Source organism: Seriola dumerili, unplaced genomic scaffold (genome assembly GCF_002260705.1).
Source record: "Seriola dumerili isolate Sdu_G_001 unplaced genomic scaffold, Sdu_1.0 BDQW01000068.1, whole genome shotgun sequence".
Lineage (NCBI taxonomy): Eukaryota > Metazoa > Chordata > Actinopteri > Carangiformes > Carangidae > Seriola > Seriola dumerili.
Genome location: NW_019174323.1, coordinates 8,629,220 through 8,643,756, shown reverse-complemented (window position 1 = coordinate 8,643,756; position 14,537 = coordinate 8,629,220). Strand labels below are relative to the sequence as shown.

Here is a 14,537-nt window from a genome sequence, read left to right as displayed (position 1 = left end):
ATTGATCCACAGTTGGCCTTTTTTCACAGCATTTTGGCTTGTTATAGCAGCAAAAATACAGGAGTATCTAATAATATTGTAACCATGCAAGGCAGTGTTATGGTGCACAGTGAGAGGCCACTTAGCACACAACAAGAAGCACGACTGAATAAAGTTACTGTGTACGAAATAGCCAGTAAAAAAACAATCTAACCACAACCATTAGCCCACGATAGTATTGCTGTGATATGTTCCACTGCAATGCTGACAATTAGCCAGCTAGCGATAACAATATTTGCCAAATTCAAAATACGGCTAACATTGTCATGCCTACTGTAGCCGGTCATTGATTAAAAACAGACATGTAACGTACCCATCAAGTTATTTACACATTGAGGACAACAAAAGCTAGTTCTGAGTCAAGATGGAGCCCTTCAGCAGCTCTAAGGGCTCTCCATCTCAGTAAAGCCAGACCAGTCTTCCTGTGCTTTGGTCTTATTTCTTTCTTTGTTGTTGTTGTTGTTGTTGTTATTGTTGTTGAAGAGGAAATTCTGGAAGGTCGCTTTCACTTGAACAGTGTACTGCACAGTAGCATCTTGCGTGTGGGTGTTCCCTATTTGTTTATAAAAGTGGATAGGGTCAATGGTTTAACAGGAAGGACTCACATGCACGAACATGCACACTTATACGCAGTACCATGCACGTGTTACCAGACAGGCTACCTAACAGAGACCAGAGAAACTCAGATTACAGCACACACAGAGGGGGTGTGACTTCATTCTCTGCTCAGGAAGCCTTTACTCCACTGTATCTTTACATATAAAATAGTTGTTTGCTGCTATATTATTGTTTAAAATCTCATTTACAGAATCTTTAGCTCTGGTCTGGTCTCCACCAACTGACAGAAATATCTAGCTGCTACATGCTACAAGTATGTTCACAAGCTTGTCACTGACTTTGTTTGCCCTTTGGTGCTTGGCACATAGTATTTTGCAAAACCAACTCAGTGAGCTAAAAGACACTGAAACAGTCCATATGGCAGAGGGTAACTGCAGAGACAGGTGATAATTTGTCACTACATCAATACCTGTCTAATACACACTTAATTCCTCAATTGTTAATACAAAAAGATTTTTTCATGCAGCTTTAAGTGTGATTGTAAGATATGACAGTGGACCTGGATTCACAAGAAGCCCTGGAGCTGGCGAAATTCAACAGAATGCACTTGCTATAAATATCATTAATTACACCTATGGTTTTCCTCCCATGATACATCAAAGTGTCGGCTATGAAGAGCACAGATTAAAGTATCAGCTGCAACAACACTGCAGCGACAACAGATGGTCTAATTAAATATGTGACATTTAAAAATACATACAGGCACAAGATTAACTAAGCACATTTACCTTAGCTTTCTCCTTCACCTGGCTTGGTCAAGTTCCATGTTAACTTTGTAAATTATTGCAATTACTTTTGTCTAAAAATAGTGATGCTAACGTGCTACAGTAGCTCAGGCAGACAATTGGAGACATGACATGACAGCTCGACATCTTTCACATCAAGCTGTGCTACTGTTGCTAACTCTGCTGCTAACTGCTGCAACTACTGAAAGAAATATTGTTTGCTGAAACCAATTTGGCAGAGGGTTTACCTCTCCTTATGCCTACAGCTTTGGACCAAGAAACATGTCCTCTGAGATGCCAAAGACCGCTGCTTCACAGTTAAGGTAAGTATTTGTTTCCTAAGCCAACATGAATGTTGTGGTTGCTTAGTCCATGTTTGTGTGCTCAGCAGTATTTGTCTGATTTGTGGCTGCCGAGGTTTCTGGCTGTTCTTGCTGCTGGGTCGTTCTGCATGTGTTCTCCACTGATCTGCGTGTGGCCAGTGACATGGACTTCTGCTTGTTGATCATTTCTGCTCCACTGCTGTCATGCAACTATGTGCTATAATTACATTGTTATTAACTATTTCTTTAAGTGGATGAGATTATTTTGACTTTGGCTGTTGTTTGTTATGAGCATTATGTTTTTTTCATGCTCTTTGCCTGCATGGCTTTGCAATATAAAAACTTAGATTTGAGTGGTCATTACAAACTATTAGCAAACTATTGAGGGTAATATTGTTTTGGCTACAGAGATATAGGATAGAATAGCATTGTCTTGCAGTCCATTTACATAATTATTTTTTCCTGTAATATTGGCTGCATAAGATAGGTAGACACATTTACATTTTCTCTTTTCACCTAAGGAAAATTCCTCTACTAAAAAGCAGAGGTCGCTTATATGGATAAAATCTTATATATAATTTTCTATTGGCATCTTGTTTCTGGAAAATCTGTTGTGAAACTGGACAAAAAACAGGTATGTCTGTTTTTGTCATACCCAGTGAATTAAAACTAAAGGAACATTATCACATTGATGCAAATATAAAATATCAAGTCAAATTCCAATATTATCTTAATCTGTGTATTGATTTGCAACATTGCCCACCACAGCCTTAAACACCCTGATATATTTAAGGGAGAGATACCTCATATAAACAGTTGGAGAAAATCTCTGACGGCTGGCAAATTTATATTGTTTGATCGTATTACCTGACACCTGATCACCTGAACCCTACTCTGCTGAGTGTTGGATTTATGTATTCTTAAAATCCTAGTTACACACAACTGCTGTGCTCCTGTTCAACTGTTTATTTGCCGCTATACACTCAGCTGCACTCAAAGCCAACCTCAAGCTACAGTATATACAAATGGTGAGCTACTGTTTATTGATGCTGCAGTTTAACATTATATAAGCAATGTCTGCTCCAAGCCATAAATTGTTTTGACTTTAATGTGCTTAAATCATATAGATGACATAATAACTGGTGTTGGACTAAATGTAGTTTAGATGTTGAGATTTTTGCTGAGCTTCACTTGGTGTATGCTTGTGTGAAGTGATGATCCAAAAGCCCAAACGCGAATTAGTTCAGTCCATATTCTGTATTAACAAAATAAACCAGTTCCATATGAGATGGCTGAGTGAACTCACACTTGTCCAAACTCAGGCTCTCCTTGATTCAGCAACAATTTGCCAGCTCTCTGTTCAGTTGTTAGTTTATTGTTCCAAGTGTCTGTTATGCAAAAAGGCACTGTGCAAAATTCTGTTCAAGATCCCACATTTACACAGATAATAAATATATAATGCTGACATACAAAAAAGGTTTATTAAAGGATGTAAAAGACATAGACTCTGAAGAATCAGAAGTCAAAATGACAGCATCTTAGAGCTTAATGGTAGTTTCCATAAAAGCATGCTGTAGCCAATGAGGCGCTGCACATGATGCTCATGTTCAATATACAATACGATATATTCATCTGTTAGCTATACACATAGCATCTGGTACATTTTCTCTCAGAAGATAACCACCTCCCTACCAGTTAACCAACAGATGTAACTACAAAACAAACCAAGTCAAATTGAAGTCAGCTCGAAGCACGTGACTACAGTATGATAATGTTGCGGTCATCCAGTGATGTTAGTTTTTCATGAGAGTATTAAAGGTGGAGAGTAGTTTTGTGAGTCCTCTCCACATTTTTGAAGCTGCCGTTGTCACAGGACATGACAATGGTACTGAGTCAGACACCTCGAGCAGTGCTTTCTTGCTGACTCTCTAGAATTTATGACATACTAAATCAGAGAGATGACCATGTAGTTAATATGACAGAAAAGGTCTTTAATCTTCTTTAATCTTTTATTATCAAAAATAGACTAAATTTCATAATTTACATATAATGTCAGCCAGGTATATCATGTATATCATATGAGATCAAGAGACATTATATCAGTGTTACAAACACACAGAACTGACAGAAAAAGAATTGACCAAAACTAATTAATTATGCTAAAAAACAGTTATCAACTCAAGAGAATCAAATATAAGTCAAAGCATTAATCAATCAAAATAAAAATCATTCTCATATACTTCAGAAACTTCTACATTTCAAAACGTAAAAGAAATCGTATCTGAAACTATACATATGTCATCTGTCTATATTAAGTGTTACACAAAGACTTCTCTATTTGCAAACATTTGTGCCCTCATGTGGTCTTTTAACATATTACAAAATATGTCACCTCCACATATTACATTCATTGTCCTGCTCTTATTCTTGTGCCTTCACTGTGAGTGCATATGGCAAAATAAATCCGGCCCATACTTGGGCCACATGCTTGTTTTCTTCAGGCCCAGTATACACCTGGTTCCACTGGCCAAATCTGGCCCATATATTCAGCATGATTGTAAGATGCGACTTCTACATCTGGACCAATTCTGGCCCACACACGGAAAATCTTCTGGCTGTCAGTCAATACCGAAGGTTACCAGCCAGATTTAGGCCGACGACATAGACATATGTTGGGCCAGAACTTTCATTTTGCCATCTTATACAACTGTGTAGCAAAGCTAAACACAGTTTCTATTAAGGTTGAAAACAGCAATGGGGCTTTGAGAAAAAAACTGCCAAAGTATTTTACCACACATAATCATCATTGCCATAAATACATTTCTTCTCTATTTTCACTCTCTCTTTTTCACATTTTCTGGACATGATGTCCACTAAGCTTAGCCTCTGGTCTATTATCAGTGTCAGATCAGCCTTGCCCCTCTTTATAAAGTGGCTATTTTTGAACATTGAAGCTAATTCCCCTTGCTTCCAGTCTTTCTGCTAAGATAGGCTAAATACATGCAGGCTCTAAGTCCATATTTAACAGGCGTGAAATGGATAATGATTTTCTCAGCTCATTCTCAGAGAGAATAGCTGAATTTCCCAAAGTATTGAACTATTCCTTTAAAACCTGCTTATATGTCTCGTCCCGTCTGACACTAATATGTTTTGGAATAAATGTAATGATGCACAGATTTCATTCATTGGTTGATTTAGCTCCAAAGATGAAAGTGACATGACATTATACAATAGTGACTCAACATGCACTTTGCCAGGTCCCTGAAACTAAAACAGCTAGATCGAATTCAGGCATTGTTAATTTAATTACTTACACCTGACATGTCAAAATAAATAAAATTTTAAAAAGCACATAGGTCTGGTTGGGTGGGTGTAAAAAGCACAGTACTTTGACACTGAAGACTGGGGTTCATGTTTCACTATTTAGCCATACTTTATCTTGCACATGACAATATGTGGGATGTAGGAGACGCATCCTAGTCAAAGTCCTGAAATAAAAGAGACATTACCAGTGAAATCCATGCAACACTTAGGTGTTCTCCAAACTTTATTATATACACAGATTTAGTAGATACAGATTTGCATCGTCTTTTTTTTTTGCAGTCTATCTAATATACTGCAGGTCAAAGTGATGACAGGTATTTACCATGTCTTAGATTTAAAAGGTAAGTCCTGATAGAACATTTGATTTGGGCCCACATGTGAATTTGGGGGATTAAAGGATACTCTCCACAAGAAATCTAAACAGCATCAGAAGCTAGCTTCCATATTTATGCTATACTGACTACATCATGATGAAGTACAATTCACTGTACCACCATAACAGGCCAACTATAGGATAACAAATTCATACTGGTACCTTAAAGTCATTTATCAGCATCTTTAATTGATGCAATCAATAAATGTAATGCAGCAATACATAAACTAACTTTAGAATTTAAGGCAGGATCATGCTCTTACTTTTTAGATATTTAGCCATATTATTCAGTCCTCTATATTTGTCATTTAATAAAACATGTTTGTACATTTCTAAAGAAGGATCTTAGAGGGATGATGTACTTTTGGCTGCAGCCCCAATCATTGAAGTCCCAACAGGTGTTCTCCATCCACTGTCAAATGAAATTGACCAGTTCTGTCATTATTTGGCCAGAAGAGTCACTCACATGATTCAAGTCAGAGAAAATCAGTGTAACAGCAGGATGTGCCCTCAGCAATTCTGAGCTGATTTTCACTTTGAGCTGCAATTTTTTTTTAACAACTTCCTGCAGATTGAAAAGTGACTCTTGGGCAAAAAATAACTGGAATAAAGAAACTGAATGAATGAGTGACATGTGAAGCTTTCAATGTTTCCATGTTCCCATTCCACTGACTGTATTTACTCCTTTCAACCACAGGATGGCACCCACTGCTGACTTTTGTAGAGATTATAAAAGGAAACTAAAAGATATAAAAGCCTCTATCAACTGGTCTGGGGTGAGAAACCTTTCACTAAAAACTTGGTGAATTCTGACAACAGACTGTCATATTGAATTACTCTTTTGGTTGTGAGTTGGTTGTCTATCTGTGTGTGTTTTGTACACTACAAATCCAAGCTTTATGTTGTTGAGTACACACACTGTTTGCACTGCTTTTTCAGGATGTGATCCCACCTCCATGCAGCAGAAGCAGCGGGAACCTGCCAGATCGTTTTATCAGTAGGGAAGTTGGACAGTAGGGGAAGGTGTAGACCACCCATCTTGAGTAGCCTTGCTCACATTCCAGCATGGACACACGGGACGGCCCTGTCAGTAACCTGAGAACTGAGGAAACGACAGGCCATCTTTGATGTCTATATTCAGGATGGACTCTCCAAGATAGTCCATTTATCTGACTTTTGGGAGTTACAGGATGAAACATATTTGGTGCTGGTGTCTGCTGATTTTGTGTTTGTTTTATCAAGATAAAATGGATAGACATAAAATAAATATATATATATATATATTAAAGTGAGAAATTACATCCTGTAAGCAGTTTTGCCTTTGTAGCCACATAAGTGCCTGTGGTAGCATATCAGCCCCTTGCATGTTTACAAAAGAGTTCAAACAAAGTGACTTCCTTGATTCTTTCATTTTGGACTCTTCCTTTTTAGGGAATGGGCTGCTGCCTTGCAGCCCCTCTTGGGATTCTGTGGGAATTCCTTAGCTGCTTTGCTTGGCAGTTGGTTTTCAATCCTCAAATATTGTTATTTCAGGGTGTGAGGATGGGACAGAGAAGGAATTGAAAAAATGTGCCATGTTGGTTTGGGACACTTTTGACAAAGCTTTGTCCTGAGTTTGTCAACAACTGCGCAGGGCTGGTGTTATTTATAATAAGTGGTAAAGTAATTTTGGATCACTGCAATTGGCAAAATGACTCCACAAGACATTCACAGTGCTGTGATGAAACTGAAATACATGTTCATACACTGTAGATTGTAATTGACTATTTTGTGATGAGTAGATTACAAAAATAAATGTCATTATCCTCTCTTATAGGTGTATCTACAGTGATGAGATTGAAGTTTATTAGGAATATCCTCTTTTATGATGTATGTTTTCAGGGTGGTTTGAAATCTGATATCCTATCAGTCACAGCTCCAGTTTCTGCTCTGTAAGTGCCAAAAGAACTTGTCTGACTATGTAATTTACAGCTGCTGGAATCTACTCCTCACAAACAGTAGACACATATTTCCCTTTTTAGGGCATGAGGATCTATTACGTAATTTAGTGAGCACTCGGATTTCGAGCAAACTTGCCTGTGTGGACGCGGGAGGTGCTGACACAGAGCGGCACCCCGATCGACCAATCGGACACCAGGGAACTTGCCTTCCCGCTTGTTGATTGGCTAGAGGGCGGACATAGTTCGTTGACGTTTAGGTTCCTCGCGCCCACTCTCTGGCTGGGAGCTTTTCACGTTTATGGTTTGACGGGAGTAGTTGTAGTTCTCACACCGGAGAGTGAAACTGTCCTGGAAAAAAGCTACCGGGATTGCTTTTTAGGCTTTCGTAGCGGGAGTTTGGGAGTGAACTGCCTTAAGTGGTTGGAGAGCGAATCTTTTTTCTCTTGGATAGTGGTCTAAAGTTGTCACCATGCCGGTTTTTCACACGAAGACGATAGAAAGTATTCTGGAGCCGGTGGCTCAGCAGATATCCCATCTGGTGATAATGCACGAAGAAGGTGAAGTTGACGGGAAAGCTATCCCAGATCTGTCGGCGCCGGTTGCTGCCGTGCAGGCGGCTGTTAGCAACCTTGTGCGGGTGAGTAACTTTCTTCCCTTGGTAAAATTGCTTCGGGTAAAGTCTGCCTAAACTAGGCGTATGTTGTAGGCTACCTGTCGCTCTTTGTCCCACACCGTCCGCTCTCAAATTAACTTACTTGAGAGCATTGAAACACAATACTTACTAGAATACGAAAGTAGCTACCTGTGTCTTATGTATTTAATGGAAGGAAAGATGTATGGATGCTATCAAAGTTTCTGGAAGTTGTTTGACTTGGGGCAAAGGGCAGTTACGCCCTTTTCCCCTTGAAAATATGCCCTGCCTCCTCTGTAGCTGACTGCCATATCTTGACGTAGGCACTGCCGCTGGTATGTATGAGCCAGGTACTGGGATAGGCTACAGTGAATTACTTTAACGTTGAATCCAGTTTACCTCACACAACGACTGCTCTGATTGTCTTTGAATGTTTCTGTGTATTAGAATCTGATTGAACTTCAAATACAGAAAATGTTTGATTACACGAACCTCAGTTTACTAAACCATAGAGTAGGCGGGACAGTCCATCGCCCTCCATATGATTTGCAACCAAAGCTTCCAAACAGATGTTCATATTGTTGCATGGGACAGTTGGAAAAATGATTGACCATTGATACAAATACAACGACAAATCGTAAATATTATATGTCAGATGTCAGCAGTTCATAGCCCAGAATGTGAAACCACACGATTTAACCACAGTTGTTCACAAAATTTTGAAAGAACCTGCAAACAAACCGAACCAAATGCTTCTTGATGCACTATGGCAAGTGCTCATACATTATTATATCTAGTTGGTACCCATGATGTTTTTCTACCCACACAGAGCAATTCAAATGGCTTTGGGCCTATTAATTATGCATTTGGAGACTTGTCTTTTTTTTTGAAAACCCTAAAATACTTGCACCCCTTGACCACATGCAGCTGCAGTTTACATTATTTTTAGAATCAAACACCACCTAACCACAATGGTGTTCCTCAGAGCCACAATATAAGTATCATAGCACCAACTAAGGAAATGTCAATTGCATTTCCTAAAGTTTTTTGTTGAAAACACCAACCAACACATGGCAACTTTCCTACAAAGGAAACAAAGAGATATGAGGCACATGACAGATATTGTGGCTTTTATGGAAAGGAAGAGATATAAGCTATATTAAGGCAGGCTTGGTTCCTGTGTGTTCTCCTCTATGTCAGCCTGGTCAAGCACACAGACCCTGGCAGTTGTTGGGTGATAAATTTGGACAATTGCTCTGGCGTGTCCTGTCAGCAAAGGAATGCTTCGTTTAGTTTAGAAGGACTGCTTCCCATTGCCCCCCAATTTATTTAGTAGGTTTTAGGTCCAGAACCACCTCGTGCCAGTACACTTCATTCTATGCCTTTGTTTTTCCACTCTGAAACTGTAGGTCTGTACCCCATTGTGTGTGTTATTTATATTTCCACACCAGCAAGGTTTCCTTCCTCTGAGGGAAATTATGTTGAAGTTTTTAAAAAAGTGTATTCTGTTTATGTTTAACTTAAATATGTTGACAGAAGGCCTTGTCTACCTAAACATACTTAAGTGACGTCAGTGTTTTGTGAAGGTACTTTTTTTTCCCTTGGGTAACAGTTCATAAATACTGTCACATTTGGTTACACATTGTAAAATATTTCACTGAAATCTGTGATAGTTAGTCCTTACCCAGTTATATTGGGTTTGAGTTTTTCCTTCAAACTAATAGCGATGATGGGTGTGCGATGTCAAAGAAAATAAGTCACACCTCTTATCAGTTTAGATATGTCCACATACCTGCAGAGTTAAAGTGTGTACAGTCAAACATAGTTGAAATGTCATAAACACACTGTAATGGAGCTTAAATTTATGCCAATATTTTTCATATTAACAATAAACTGAAAGATGTGGCTTGCTCTGATGTACACACTGATAATTAACAGCTAACTCTACTGCTCTACTGATATTTTTAGCCTTTTTAGATGCACATTTACCATGTGTACACTCCAGTTAAACCCTAAATAACCCTAAACCCTTTCAGCAAAAAGCTCAAATAAACCCACTGTAAGCTACCTGCCCAGTACGAGTAACTAGGCAGTATAGAATGTAGAGCATATAAACAGCCAGAGATCAACCCAGAGCTAAAAGGAGAGTGACTGTTGGACTTAACATTCATCAAGTAGACTCATGACTGAAAATAATGTTAATGTTGCCAGAGGTGTAGGCCAAATTTTAGCTAACACAGCAACATTACAGGATGATAATATGCCAGAGCTGGAAGTTCCTCTGCCCCAGAGCGGCTAGAAAATCAATTAATGCAGCTATAAATATAGAAACATTGTTGCAGATCACTCTAATATGAACGCGGTGCTTGTCAACAAGTCCTGACACATGAAAATGTCCTGTGCAATCTCAGCTAGGTTGGGGTGAGATGATCCAGGCTCTCTGGACACTCTGAATTGTGATCAGATGTTTCCAACAGTGGCATGAATGAATGGATAGGCCTGTAATTATTTCCAGTTGCTGCAGCAACATTACAACATGGACAGTGTTATGAGTTCATTGAAGTTAAGGATGAGATGTAATTTCTTCTGGTTTAAGTCCCACCAGTTGTGTGAGTCATACATTGCGAAGCTCAAATGAGAAATCATGCTGTAGGGCTCATATCTTTTATTTCTTTGTTTCTGATGACAGTTGAATATTATCTGAAGATTTTTTTAACTTGCTGTGTAGGTGTTGCCATTTTTGCCCATGCATGTTTCATTGTTTCCAAAAATAGATTTGTAATGTTCTCAATTTTTGCATCAGTTGTTAAGTCAGTTGCAAGTAAACCACTAACTGGGGAGTATATCACTGTTGAGGAAAGGATCATCCTTGGAGGGGAAAGGGATGAGGCTGTCTAATTGCATTTCTCCAGACTTTCCCAGGGCGGGGCTGTGTCAGGAAAAAAAGCAATCTACCTCATTGTGTGTGTTGCAAGGAAAACCACATGTTGCACAGACTTCCTCCTTTATGGATTCAGTTAGAAATCTCTTGAGATAGAATCTTGAAGACAGTTTATCAAGGTGGATTTTGGATGACCTAAATATCTGTCTGAAAGTGGGTTACAGATGATTGTACCTTTCAAACTTCATATTCTAGTGGTTGTGTCAGGTTTCTTCCTATTGCCAGACAAAGAAAAAGACAATGCTTTCAGGATGCTCTTATGTGTGTAAGCCTGTCTGAGGAGATCTGGTGCGTTCACTGTGATAAGTGTGCAGACCTTTAAATCATTAATTTGAAAGAGCCTAATCTTATTATTCCAGATGCATGGAGATTAAAGTACGACCCTCGTAAATTGACCCAGTGTTTTAAGCGTAGCATGACCACAAAGCATTGTGAATGAAATATGTTCGGTCTAACCGAGACCCTTCACAAGTGATCAGCATCTTTGACCTCAATGTTTTCAGACCTCAATTAAAGATAAATATGAGGAATGTGAAGAATTCCCAGCAAGCAGGAATGCATCCTGGCTTGATGGTGGTGGGGGTTGGGGGGCTGAGCTGATCCTTTGAATGAAACATTGAGTACGAATATCAGTCAGCAAGCCTTCCCAGAGAAGAGTCTGTGTTCACACAACAGTTCAGGTCAACCACACTATCTGTGTCTGTGATCTATGTTTCACCCCTTATGCAGCTTTAAGTTGGTAGATGTCTTTACCCACAGGATGTGGCTGTTATTGGTAAATATTCTGCTTTGGAAAAATATGAGAGTTGGTATGTACAATGCTTGTGCAATAAGCAAGCCTTGTGCAACCATGAGACAAAGTCACAGCGATTATAAAGTTACTAGCAGGGTTCAAAACCTGCTGAGCTGTATATAAAGAACTTACTCCAGTGTTTCCTTTGTGTAGTTATGCAGCTGTGTTGCCTTGGAGCGAATCAATCTAGTTTTGTCTCACATCTCTCAGGTTGAAGTTTCAAGTTGAGAATGTGGTGCTAAAAGGTTTTTGAATCATAATGAAACCATTACATGTGAAGATTTACAGTTAAACTAAGTTATTGTCTAAAGTGATTCTGAGTTCAAATATTTTCCTACTGGGGTATATGGAAGAACAACATGCTATGTCATCTTTGTCAGCATTCATTTTTTGAGTTGACTATGCAGGCCCTTTTTTTTATTCCAGGCTTGTTGTACTTCATTATTTTTATAGCTCATTTTTATAGCCGTTGGATAAAGACAAGAATGCCAGTGAAGTAGAGTCCTGGAACTGATAAAGTCATAAGTGTTCGTCTTCCTGTTTGCACAGATCACAAGGCTCACATGACTTGCATAAATGCTCCTATCTGCAGATCATTAAGTGGCTGTACAGTCGCTGTTTGGTGCATTGCTACTGCAATTACAAATTACTAACAATACCAAAAAAAAGGTAATCTCAATGGTAATCTTTGTATTTTTGCGAAAGATATGACTTACATTTCACTGGACCAGGAAACATCAGCAACACACTTGGAAATGTTCAATGGTTTCGTTAAACTTGAATAGAAATACAAATAAAATGAAAAGTTTTTAAATACTAAACTGTGTTTGGATCAGTATTTGAGGAGGTATGGAATAGTAATTTCAGTCACTTACATCTTTAATCCATAACAAACGGGGAAACAAATATGTTCATTAACTAAAGTGCTTAAAGGCAGACGGAAGAAAAAGCTTCCTATTACCTGGCACTCCAACTTCCTGTAATTTGTCATAGGAAATTATTTCAAACTGCTCACCATTCAATTCTGTCACATTGGTAACAATACCAGGACAAGGGGCGCTTGTGTAGTTCCCAATTAAAAAAGGGCTTCACAAAAATGCATTGTATTGTTATGGATTCATACTGCATCTGAAGACTATTTTTCATGAGTTTGATTAAACTTTATAAGACTAGGAGGTTGCAGGGGAGTGTTGAGATGATGAGGAAATGCGGGCAGCCAAGTCAGGAAGACCCAGCAGCTGTCGGCCCCTCTCAGGAACAGGAGTGTGAGCCAGCGAAGGGAAACCCCTCTCCCTTGGCAGTGAGATGTTTGTGGCTACAGACCATGACAAAGAATTCAATGCACTAGGGCTGTTCCTTTTCCAAAGATTAAAAAGTCAAGTTCAAATTAATAAGAATTAATACTTTAATTGTTCAGATTGAATGACGTGCCCCTGCCTCACATGGGCAAAAAGCTTTATCCAGGGCTTGTATTGGAATAAAAAAAACGAAAAAACAGCAGGTTGAAGAGCATGCAGTACCTGCAGCATTTGGAGACACAAGTCATGCACAAAATGATTAATTTGAGCCTATGAATGACTAGTTTGTGACATAAGACACAAATTCATGTGCACAAGTTATCCAAATATTTACCCCGGTTACCTTTAGAGCCTTTTACAGATGTCACATTCATGGACAGAGGATTTTTGAAATGCAAGCAGAAATCTAAGCTATTATCCAGACCACATATTGGACACCACACAGCAATTGCACGCATTTTTCTCCTCTTGCAGCTGGTTCAAACAGGAAGCTGTTTTTCCCAACAGTTGACATGCAATAATTTAATTGTGTTCCTACACTCACTACTGGCAGTACCGAGGAAAGGGGAAGACTATATAATTGGATAGAATCTATGTACTGTACCAATTTAAGCGCTACAACATAATACTTCACACTCATTGTTCTTAGACCTTTGCTATATTCCTCCATTTTGCATTATAGAAGAGAGCAACAATAGTTTAGTTTACTGATGGGCAAAGAGGTCTCAGGGAACACTTTTTAGATTAGGGTTTGTTGCATGTATGTAGCATACATAAACTTTCTTTATAATTGAAATCATTATTTTTTTCTAATATTCAAATGATGGCTTGAATATTACTAATACAAAACGACAACCCTATGCACTGATTGGGATTTAGATCTTTTAGAAATCCAGTATCCATTAAATCATCTCATTGGATAACCGAGAGTGATGTCGCCCCTTCCTCCCCAACCCTCGGTGGATGCAATGAAAATAATCTCTTGTTATCTCTCTTCTTTTAGCAAACCTTGTTCTGGTGGATGACAGCTCGTCTATGGCCAGCTTTGTATTGACTCACTCTTCTTTTTAAAAGGAGGCTTCACACCGATGAGTGCCGCTCCCTAGTAACACTGTATGAGCTGCTAAGCTCCTGTAACATGAGATAGATAGTTGTGATATATTCTCTCTGGCTGCAGGGCTTGTTTTGCCACGGCCAAGCAGGCCATTTGATTTGTGACTTTCATCGCCCTGGACACCTCATGTGTAGCTACTTCCTGAACCAAATTAATAAACCATGTTTGACACCACTTGACAGATGCATGATAAAGGTGTTGACCTTCAGAGCAACCTCTTTGCTGCCCCTGATTCATTGTTAGTCAAAAGCTATTTGGTATCTCAGAACGCAGCACTTGATGGATTTGAGACTATTGATCAAGGCTAGCTAATGGAGTGCTGTGCCATCAGTTTGTGTGAGCACATCTCATCAAATTGCAGTGCAAAGTTAGAGTGGGAATCAGTGTCTGAGTTGCACTTTTAGCAAGTAAACCTGTG

General features: G+C 39.0%; 1 protein-coding gene across 2 annotated transcripts in view; it reads left to right on the top strand.

Annotated features, from left to right (window-relative positions):
• The first annotated feature begins 7,631 nt into the window (after positions 1–7,631).
• The window catches only part of LOC111219856 (vinculin), a 28,401-nt gene continuing 21,495 nt past the window's right edge, over positions 7,632–14,537 (top strand). For both annotated transcript variants that reach the window (XM_022742691.1, XM_022742690.1), the window contains exon 1: positions 7,632–7,979. In XM_022742691.1, the coding sequence (XP_022598412.1) occupies positions 7,812–7,979 (168 nt within the window). In that variant the 5' untranslated portion in view covers positions 7,632–7,811. The remainder of the gene's footprint in view (positions 7,980–14,537) is intronic.